Source organism: Labrus mixtus, chromosome 4 (assembly GCF_963584025.1).
Source record: "Labrus mixtus chromosome 4, fLabMix1.1, whole genome shotgun sequence".
Lineage (NCBI taxonomy): Eukaryota > Metazoa > Chordata > Actinopteri > Labriformes > Labridae > Labrus > Labrus mixtus.
Window position 1 is genome coordinate 20939698 of NC_083615.1, and position 11707 is coordinate 20951404.

At 38.4% G+C, this 11707-nt stretch overlaps 1 protein-coding gene across 2 annotated transcripts; it reads left to right on the forward strand.

Annotated features, from left to right (window-relative positions):
- The first annotated feature begins 1471 nt into the window (after positions 1–1471).
- Positions 1472–8964, forward strand: si:dkey-12e7.1 (uncharacterized protein LOC557553 homolog). Of its 2 annotated transcripts, XM_061036293.1 has the most exons (4): positions 1474–1622; positions 1718–1773; positions 2545–3150; positions 6130–8964. In XM_061036293.1, the coding sequence occupies exons 3-4, from the start codon at positions 2587–2589 to the stop codon at positions 6715–6717; spliced, it is 1152 nt and encodes a 383-aa protein (XP_060892276.1). In that variant the 5' UTR covers positions 1474–1622; positions 1718–1773; positions 2545–2586; the 3' UTR covers positions 6718–8964. The 2 variants fall into 2 exon arrangements, with proteins under 2 accessions (XP_060892275.1, XP_060892276.1); XM_061036292.1 differs by having other exon boundaries at positions 1472–1773.
- Positions 8965–11707: the final 2743 nt, after the last annotated feature.

Sequence of the window (11707 nt, forward strand, 5' to 3'; positions counted from 1 at the left end):
AGAGGACGCATGAGGATGAGGATGTGCTTTGAGGCACGTAACCATATGCGTGCAACCTACAGCACCAAGCACAACGTTTACGCGCAGTGCCATCTAGTGGCTTTGGATGGAACACAAAATAGTTTAAGGAATAGGCTACCAATAAACACCATCAGGACCAAAATACTCTGTTCAAAACATAATGATGCTGATGATGATTAAATATGAAACACAATGCCTAAACAAGCAGCAGGGAAAAAGCAGCACAATATTGTCCTGCTGTACACCTTCCGCAACAGACCTGTAGCTTTACAAGCACAGACGCCCTTGTAATTTCTCCCTCCAAACATTAAATGCAAATGTAGTATATTTTTCTTTGTGTTGCTTGGTGCAGCTCCTTTATTCATTCGCAAATTAGTCTCTTCATGCTGACTTTTGGGTAAGATCCTTAAGGCTTGTCCTTTTATCAACATCGCCTACAGGCTTTTTTTTTTTCAAACTTTTATTTATTGTACAAATGTAGCCTACAAAAATATGGACACATGTACATGTATTTTCATATCAAAAAGATTGTCAGGGGGGACAACTAACTTTATAAATATGACATCTCATAAAATAAAGATAATAGAAAGCTGTGGAGAAGAGGACAACGCCCACAAGCGCTACGGGCTGTATCCGAATTGCCAAGTACCAGCTCAATCTGTCAGTAGTCAGCAGACAGTACCTACTATCCGTGTTGTATACTGTTTTGTACCTACTATTCAGTATGCGCGCACAGTAGGCAGATATTTGTTCTTACTTCATCTGATTCATTCAGTCTGGAAGTGGCGTCATTTACGTTACCTGAACCGGCCGCATTCACCCGTTATTCTTTTTTTTTTGTTTGTTTAGCTTTATTCAAGAAGAGTAATGCGCATATACAGTCAGGTAAACAAAACAATATCACAATGTAAATCAAGTAAAAGACAGATTAAATAACTAAATAACATACAGTACATAAAGGAAAGTACAAATGAAAGACAGTAAGATACAGTAAAGTAAAATAAACCAATAAAGTCACATTTAAATAGTTAAATCATTATTTAAATAGAGGGGGGAAGGTTTTATAATAATGCAGACATTTGTTATATTTTCTGTTGTTAATTTAAAGTAGTGATTTCAGTCCGGACTTTAACTCTAGATTAAAAATTTATTCAATTAATCCACGCTCGTTTCTTTTGATTTGGAGGCTGACGTGAAGTGACGATTTACGTTTAATTTCGCACAACATTGTGGGTGATAAAATACAATTCATTTCCTGAAAGCACGCATCCGATCCATACTGCATGAAACCCGGAAGTTAGTATACTGAAATGTTCAGTATACTGAGGTGGACCCAAAAAATGCATACTGAATGACCACGAAAGTTTCACTGAAACTCCCTACTGAAAAGTACGTACTGCCTACTGAACTGTGGCTATTCGGAAAGGGCTGTGCAAAATCATGCATTCCAGCGCATGTTGATGACGCCATCACCAATCAGCCGCAACAAAAACAACAACAGAACTCAGCTGTACGGAAGCTAACTAGCCGGCCTAGTTACTGAACACTGTTTTGTGATATTTTTATTTTTCCGATTTGTGCATGCTGTTATAAAGTAACTAGTATGTTTCGAGTTAAATCAACACTTTTAGTCGATATCAATAATAAGCAGTATTGGCATTTGATTTTAATTTTTCTTTGTCTTCTTTCTGCTGAGGTCTTAGCAAGTTAGCTTTATAACCGAGGACGAGAAGAGCCTTGATTGACCAAAAGGTAACAAATACGATTTTTTTTTTTGTTGATTATGGTGCAAAATATTTTCTAAATCTCTTTTAACGCGTTAACGAGTATAATTTGAATTTATTTGAATCAGCTAATATACGTTTGACCTGAACATAAATGAAACTATCAGTAAAGAAAGCACTAAGGTCCCACAAGACCTCATGTTATCAACAGACATGTCACTTAACCTAATTATAATTTAACCCCGTGATGAAAGTGAAAAAGTGTACCACGTCATGTGTACGCTTTCCCCCCCCCAATATTGATCAAGTACTCACAATACAGCTATCATGACCCCTATCAGTAGTAAATCACAAGAGAACGGGAAACTACGCCATTTAGCATTCTTTACTGAATTGAAAATTCAGAAGTCACATAAATTAAAATGCATCTTCATCAAAGTTGATAAAATTGCATTCCAGAGAAATACATTTAACCTGGATCCAAATATTCACAGTTTAATTTAATAGACTTGAGTAACGTGTCTAGACGTTGATTTATATTTATTATTTATTTATTTGTAGATTTTTTGACTCAAAAGTTTTAAACATTATCTTAGCTCTCCAGTTAGACCAAAAAAATATGCTGCTAGTATTCTCTGTTTAATGCCCCAAAGCATTTTCCATTGCTCATGAGCTTATGAACCAGTGGATGTGATATTGTTTTCTGCAACATACATTGAACAGAAATTGGAAAAAAAAAAGAATAATCAGCTTTTATAAATCAATTCTGTGATATATTTTTTTAGGACTTTACTTGTAGGAATATTTATGGCAAAGCAGGTGGAGATTCTCACCTCCATCAATGACCACCACCATAACTCCCTCGTCTTGCATCATGTCACCAAGAAAAAGACCCCTGGTGCCTGTAAGCAGCCGAAGAAAAACAGTTGACGACTACTTCCCTTTCAACTTCCTGCCGGTGGAGTGCCAGCTGCATGTCTTGTCATTTCTGAATGAGGTGGACAAATGTAGCTGTGCTTTGGTTTGCTTGAGCTGGAGCTGCCTGGTCCGCTCATGGAAGCTGTGGAGGGTGGCTGACTACTCCCGTCGGGGTGCTTTCCACTTGGGTCAGGAGCGTCTGCTTGTTTCCAACCGTGAGTTCGAGAGGTGGAAATCCTGGGTCCACCTCTACACCCACCACCTCATCTCTCGTCGGGCCAGCCTGCTCACGCTGAAGGCCAGCTTTGACCTGGGAGATCGCTTCTACAAGTGGTGTGAGCTGTTGAGTCACCTGCTGGACAACGTGCACTGCAGGGACCTCAGCCACCTAGACCTGAACTGGACCTTTACTCTTCTAGAGCCGCTGGACCTCAGGGTCCACTCCAGTTCCAGTTCACACCAGGACAGCATTACTAAAATGGACCAGGTAATTTATTATTATTATTATTAGTAGTAGTATTTATAATTCATGTGTTTTAACTGCAACAAGTGGTAATTCAAATTCACTGACCTCAGGAAAGCTTCACACTTATTTAAACCACCTAGCTACTTCACACGGAAATATTTCTACTTTCCTTCTTATCAGGATTCTGAAATTCCTCCTGAGTATGGAAGAGGATAAAACATTGATTGAAATGATTCTTGGGTCTGGTTAAAAGAGTTATGAAAAATCTTTTATGAAAAAGTTTCCACTTGAAATCCTATGACCACCCATGTGAAAGTGTTAACCTTCTGGACCCGGATAAAGACAAAAAAACACTGGAAATGCTCTTACAGCAAGTGAAGACCCTCTTCAGATCTGATATGTGAAGAAGCTTATTTACTCTCACCTTTACTTTCAGAACACAGAGAGTTGTACTACAAAGCAAGTTCACCATACGCAGGCTTTCTTTGCATTAGCTGGCTCCACAAAACAAAACAAAAACAAAAAAACAGACAGAGATAATGGGAAACAAAAAGTGGTGATCGGGTCTCTGGTCCTGAATTCTCTGCCTCAGACTCATTCTTCATTCAAGTCAAAGAAGGCTTCATTTGACAAAAAATGGACTGATCAAGTGTTACCTCTTTTATTCAGACTGTTGTAATGAATTGCTATGAAGTATATATAAAAAAATACAGCACAAAACAGCTGTTGCATGCAGCTTTTTTGTTAGCATATAGAGTGACATTGAAGAGCTTTTTAACTTAGTAACAGTGAATTCAAGAATTGAACAGAAGTTGACAGTAGTTGCTGTGCCTTCATCCTTGCTTTAGTATAAATAATCTTATGGCTGAGATATAGAATTTTAAGATTGTAGTTTCACACCCCAACTGAGGGGACCATCACATTTCAGGATGGCAGCTGTCCTTCATGGTAAATTATTGGACATTTCAATTAGATATTTTGGCAAACTAGATACGTACAAGAGAGTTTACGATCAGATAATACACTATAATTGCCTATGTACAGTCATGACAGGCCCTGCTAATCACATTAAGGGTTAAGTCATGGCAAAACATCATTATTGTCATATTTCTTATTTTTCTGCGTGATGGAGGGGGTCCTCTCGCGGCCCACCTGGAGTACCCATGACTGCGACCTACAATTTTGGTGGCCCTTGCCTAGGACTAAAGAGAAAATGAATAGGGCCCAAGACAGGTCCATGAGGCCCACCACAGGACAGTGTTGAGTCAAAATCGGAGGACAAATAATAGAATCAAAACGTATGTTTAAAAATGTTTACTTACTAGAATATTTTAAATTGGCTCTTTGTTTTTAAAATTACATCAGTTTTGCCATCTGGTGATCTCTGCATAGTTGGTCTTAATGTGTGTATTTCAGTATTAGCCAGGAGTCAGGTGGGTTGTGTGTAGGCACGCTGATTGCCTTTATTAGATGACAGAAGTTGTCTATGGTGTGTTTGAGAGCAGGAGTAAGTGGCCTAGAAATATCCACCGGCTCTTTTCAGTGTAGAGAAGACCGCAGAGACGCCATTGGTATGTATTGACTTCACTTCATGTCTGTTAGATTACATGTGTTAAAATACGCTTTAAATGTAATCTTTAATACACTGAGCTTTGTGCCATCTCTTTTGTTTGTTGATAAGCTTTGACTGACAGCGCAGCACGTTATGTGTTTAACTGATTGTTCAGTGTGTGTAGGAATATATGCTGGTGGCTCAGTTTTCTATTAGAGGCTTTGTAGGTAAACGCTTTAAGATACATTTTTCAAACTATCTATGCTTGATGGCATATTCTATTGATGGGAAGTTTATTATGGTTTAATGTTGATTTATGGGTGATAATGTTGTGGTCCGAATACTGTTGCTGGTTATTATCCAAGTTAAAATAAATGTATTATATTATTTATTAAGTGGAATATTAAGGTATATTTCATGTACTGACTTAATTCAGCATGTCGTTTCTTAGTGTAATGATTTATATAAACTAAAATATGTTTCTTTTCTCGTCATTATTGTATTCTATGGTTAAAAACCTGCTATTAAACTCCAGGAGATGGATTGAGCACTGAATGTGTAATAAATATCAAGAAAAGGAATTGTGCAGCGTCCTATGTTAGCTTCTATGCTCTTTTTCAAGTTCGGGAAGACATTGAAATGAAATGCACAAAAGAACTTGACAGACAGAGGAGCAGATTTAGACATGTAATGATCTTGGTACAAAGAAAATCACCTTTCTGAAAGATAGGAGGAGAATCAGTCAATGGCGCTCCCGGAGACACCCACCCACTGCCCCGAGTCTGTCAGTTAGAATACTACGATCTACAGTGTTAGACGTAGATGAGATCAAGGAGAGACGAATCAGCATTCACAGACATCATAGAACATCATGATGTCATTGGAGACATATATAGATTTCCATTCAAGGTCAAGGTCAACTTTATTTAAATAGTGCTTTAAAAACAAACAGGGTTTATACCAAAGTGCTTCACAGAAACTAAGAACATATGAAAACACAAATTAAAAGATCATGGCATGGTTTTCAAAACCAATGTATATGTATGGTTACAACCACAAAAAATGACAGCATATCTCTTTTAATGGAAAATTGTAGATTTCTAAGGCCCAATTTATAATGAAAAAACAAAGAAAGTGCACAAGACAGGAAGCAAAGAAAATACTGGAGCACACAAATTCTAGTTTTTTTAGTCCTTTGCACCTTTTTTAAATTTGTGTGCTCCAGTATTTTCTTTGCTTCCTGTCTTGAAGAAGGTATCCACTGAATTATTTTCTGTACGTTTTAAGTCATAATATGCAATATGTGCAGTTGTCCGGTGGCAAAGCTGTCAGTTTTGAAAAATGAAATACAAAAATCATGGATCAAATTGAGAATCAGGAGAACCATAGTCACTTGTTAAACAGACTAAAGTTGGTGCAGATGGTTGATGTGTGATTTGATTTGGCAGGTGACCAGTTTCCAGGAGCTGCTGACCAAACTCACCCACAGCTGCCCACGCATCTCAAAGATGCGGTTACACTTCGACTGGTCTGACATGTCCGTGTCCCTGCTCACCCAGTTTCAGCAGCTCAGAGTCCTTGAGCTCAAATCCTTCTGGGTCTTTAAAGGAGTGACTCCCTCAACTTTACAGACTCTAACAAGGTCACTGCCTAACCTGAAGTCTCTGACCTTAAACATCCTGGTGCCGCTGAGGAACCTGGGCATCTCGTACACTCTGGAGTCTCAGTCATTGGAGTTCCTGGATGTGTCGCCCAGCAAAGGCTTGGTCTTCTCCTGTCTGAAGCTGCCCGCTCTGCGTGAGCTCCGAGCCAAGAAGATTACACAAGGTATCACACTGGACCGGAGGACCAGGCTGAGGATCCAGAGCAGATGGCCTTGTCTGTACCACGTCCTCAAGGAGGGGACTCCAAAACTCATGGCTCTGAACAATGAGAGGCTACTCCCAACATGGAGAGAGGAGAGCTATGGGGAGCTGACGGCCATCCTGGGACATTCCTGTTACTGCATTCAACATCTAGACAGCTGGCTGTGGTAGCCGACTGTACCATATACATTGCTTTTACATGTTCAAGTCTCCATCAGAACAAGACTAATGTAATGAGCTGAGAGACAAATGTTGGACATGCTCGCAGATAAAAACGGACACTTGGAAGGACTGCAGGCTCTTTCCAGTTCTGAAACAGGAAGTTGCTGTTACTGTTATGAATTATTTTCTATGTTTGGTCTATAACTGTTTCATTTTGTGTCCTCCAAAAAGCTGTTTGCACTGTGTTGTGCAGGTCTGGATTCATTTCCAATGGAGCTCTGTGCTGGAAAAATTACAACATTAACTTTATCCGAGCGTACTGTACTGACAGAAGTGACTAAGTTTAATTTCAACATGAAGTCTTTATGTTATGACAAAAAAAATCAACCAGGTCCAAGTATATAAATGTCAGAATATCAAAGCATATCATAAAACATGAATTCTTAAAACATTAATTTATTCTCTCTTTGAGATTACATAAAATTATGCCCTTTTAGTTAGTTAATTAGTGACTGACATTTATTGATTGAATGTATTTGTCATATCCGATGACTCCATTCGATGGTTAAAGCCTTAGAATAATCAAGCCCACAATCAGCAGCTACAACAAATGGTGCACATGCAATCAATATTTTAATCAGATTTTAATCTGACCTTGGGCCCCAGTGAATACTTTTTGTAGCCTACATATATAAAAACACATTTGTACTCTGTAAGTGAGAGAACAGGACCAAGAGGCTTCTTAAGTGATTTTTACTGACCATGGGTCCACCAAACGATAACCTTCTAAAATACCGCTACAAGCAGCATTGAAGGGTTCCAAGCAGGTTGCAAAAATTTGGATGTTTGTTTTTATTGAATTGATTCAAAACAATCTCTTGATTTTCCTTTTAAAAGATTTATTGTTTTCATGAATTTCACTGTTACTGCTTCTAATGGTTTATTTCCTGCCAAGACACACGGGAAATAGTATTAATTAGACATTTTCACAAAGGGCCTTTTTCAACTGGACGTGAAAAAACAACAAATAGACACATTTCAACTTGGCCTGAGGTGTTTTACTTTTTATTTAGTTTAATTTCACATTTCTAAATGAAAAACAAACATCACACAAGAACAAAGACAAATACAAGAAATACCACACAGCGGGGCACATCAAGTTTGAAAATAATGGTAATACATATCCAGATTGAAGTCCATTAATGTTATGGCCTGAGGTTTTTTTAAGGCCTGGAGCTTTGCGTCTCCTGATCGTGAACATGAAGCAATGACTCCACATGTGCAGCACACAGTATTTTTTTACTGTTTACACTTGAAATGCTTTTAACAGTAAAAACATGTGTGCTATGAGATTCTGAAATATCACACATCCTTCAGCTGGTATTGGGTGTTTTATTGAATATCAGTACTGACTCTGTTGTCAGTAAGACACTGAAGGTCACTGCAGACTCGTTTGTCATTTCTGAACATTATCTGAAACACCTTGTATGTTTTCCAAAAAATTATGAATGTAAATTTTGGTAAAGTTTGATTGAAGTTTGTTGAGTTAAAGGTGCTCATTGACTGATGATATTTTTAAATATATATATATATAGACAAAATATAAGCTCCATGATGTAAAGGTGATTTATTTAGATTTTTGAATGTCGATTTATTGGAATAAGTCTTCCAGCTTTAATCAATCCTTACCATATTGAATGCATACTGAGTCTCAGCACAAGATCTTGTATGAATTCTAAACATTTCATGTGAAACCTAACATTCAAACATGCTCACCACTTCAGCTAGAATAACTGGAGAACATTTTGATTTATGAACATTCATGAAATAAACATGAAGTTTTGTTTATATTAAACAAGATTGATGTATACAGTTCCTTTTGATTTCTTTAGGGCAGCAACAAAGTTCTGGGACAGTTCACTTAATGGTCTTAGAGAAATTTGTAAAATAAATAATTCTGAGAAAAATTCAGCAAAAGGAATCCTAAAATGTAACAATTTTACAGAATAATCATTGAAGCCAAGATGCGGATATATAAAGAGATAACGTGGTATTAAACAGTCACTCTTAGTGAAACTATGATGGAGATAATTGCTAAAACCATACACTTGTTCAGGGTACTACAACCTTTAGGTCGATTAGTGTTTTTTTCTGAGCCTGTGTAGTGGGCGTTAATTGCAACCTATACTGCCAATTTTGCTGAGAAATCATTTGACAGTTTCAGCTGCTCCAACAATTAAAGTATATCATTTTTTTTATTTTTTTAAAAGCAACATAATAGTCACGTCCAGAAAGCAACACTGCTTGGACTCTTAATAATGTGACACAAAGAGCTGCTACTCTGATTTGGCTGCATACTCCGACTCCCTGTATTTTTTAAAGTCTTTATCAAGAAAGCAGCTCAGCACGTTCATTACAGGTTATCAGGCTAATCTTGAGTTCACACTTTGTTTTATTGTTTTCCAGAGATGTATGTTTGTTGGATTGAACAATATTTTCACTTTGTGTCTTTCTATGACATTTTGGGATCTAATGACCGAAAAGGTTACAACAAAGAGATTGAAATCCTTAAGTAGATTGCTTCAGCGGGCACGGGAATCACTTGCTGCAACTTAACCTTTGCGCCAAATATGGCTGATTAAAGTGTGTCCTCTTGAGGTGCTTGTTGCTGCCACTGACCGACTCTGTCTATCTTTACTGTCTGAAAGCACTATGGGAAGAAACCCTTTTGAAGTGAGATCATTTTCTTTTAACCCGAAACAGCTTTTCTGATGTTTGTGTTAATGTTTTGTGTTGGATCTAAGTGTGTCCTGCCAAACACTGAAGTCACAAAACAATACAAGATAACAGATCATGGCAGTATTGGACCAGCAAGTTTTTATGTGTTGTAAAGTAAATTATCATTTGTTAGCCACTGGTGTCTAGTGGCTTTAAAGCCTTCAATGTAAAGATTGTTTCTGGTATAAAAGAGCCTCTCTCACCTCAAGAAAAAGATCCTTGAGTATAGCAGTCCTTCCCTTAAGGTTTTCAGACAGAATGAATAATGAGCTGCGCCTCTCAGTGCTAAACAAGCACTTTTAGTTGACCTACTTCTACATCTTAAAACTGACCACTGAAGCAATCTACTGCGGCAAATCCACAACGTTTTGTACCATTAAGGCCCCAAAATATGTGAAAACTAGGCCCATGCTTAAAATACAGTAATTTATCCTTAAAATGAAGGAGGAACTTTGGAAGCAGTCTGCACATTTGTACTGCCGTCATTGAAAGTTAACTGTTGCTCAAATCACTGCAGTAAACAAGTGATCAGAGTATAGCTGTTTTTAAATTTGGGGAAATTGTCTGCTTCTGATCACAGATTCCATTTTCCATGTGTAGTTTAAGTTCTTTCTTCATATCTTTTTTAACATGAGCCCCACCTGTTTGCTTCTGACAGCTAAGGAATGATATCAGTGCTTCTGCAATGGTCCTTTTGATCAGTAGAGGTCCCTACACTCCAAGCTTTGGCAATGAAGATTCCTCTCTCGAAGGTGTTACATTATCAACTTGTGTTTCCAAATGCACTATTGAAATATCATGTCATTCCAGTATGTATGCTCCTTATTGAACAGGTATCAGAAGTATGCTTGAGTGCATTTATGCTCTTCAGAATATGTCAGGGTTTGTGTGAGAAATGGATGATATAATGAAGCTTTTCCATAAAGAATGAACCTTTATTCACAAGCTTGTGTCTCGTATCCTGTCCCTGCCATGTGTAGAGAAACGTGACATTAAACTGATGACAGCTCTGATCCCAGAGCTTTCCTTCTGCTTTCTAAGAAGAAAATTTGTCTTGGAAGCAACAGGCACGGAAAGATGTTCTAACATCTGGTTTATAGCAAATATTCACATACTAATATGAGTATAGAACACTGTTTAAGTAGCCACTAGGGTTTTTGTTATTTCCCTCATTACACTATCAAGCTGGATGGACTTTACTGCAAAGTTTTTCTTCATAGGTGTAAAACCCCAAAAGTGCTCTCATAAGACTCATTCTTATTATTGCATCCTCAGCACCTCATTAATCACAGATGATGTGTAATGCCTCTCAGGAAAAGAAAAAGGCCTCACTTGGCCTCTCCTCCACCTGGCACGCTGTTTCTCTGTGATGATGATTTGCTGTCGTTGTTGCGACATCTCAGTGTTTCAATATGTTCAGGTCGGTTTGATCTTCTTGACCCTCCAACAGGAACATCTGTTTTCAGTACAGATACTCTCACCCCACCCAGCCCAAAGCCGACGTTTTCTACACTGTTCCAGTGTTTTGCCTATTTGTTTTCCCTTTGTTTCCTCTCCTGATGTGAGGTGTATATGTGTGTAAGTGTGTGTGCACTGGTCACGGTGGTCGTGATTCCCTGAGGTTGGGGCTTTCCAGCAAATACGATGATTTCCCAAATCGCTCTTATCCTCCTTTCTCCTCCTCTTTTTTTCTTCTCTTGTATTCAGCCCACTCAGCACTCCTCCCTTCATACTTCTTGTTGGTTTGGAGTTTGTCAATCGCACAAGATCTGTGTTCGCATGCAACTTGGGAAACCATCATCCTTCTTTTCAGGGTTGAGTTTTTCTTACCTGGACGTGAAAGGGCAGCAGTTGGAGGGAATTTCACTGCAACCTGGACCTCAGGAAGTGTTCACCTGCTATAAGAAGTTGTGACACTGATATTCTTCTTCTGAAGGATTTTGCTCTACCAGCAGCTCTTGCGTCCAGTGAGGCTTGTAATTCTCATGGTCCAGGATTTATGCACATAGAAAGGGAATGCGGGGGAGTTTCTATGTGTGTGTGTGTGATGGCTTGGACAGTAAAGTGTGAGGATAAAGTGTTCCTTGAGGTTAACCTAACCCCTGCATTAGTGGCAGGACCACAGTAACTACCTCCAGATGTTTGAGAGCACAGTCTGATAATTATGACGAAGCAGATGAACATCGCCCTCCTCACTCTATAATGCTCACTCTTTGCTCCC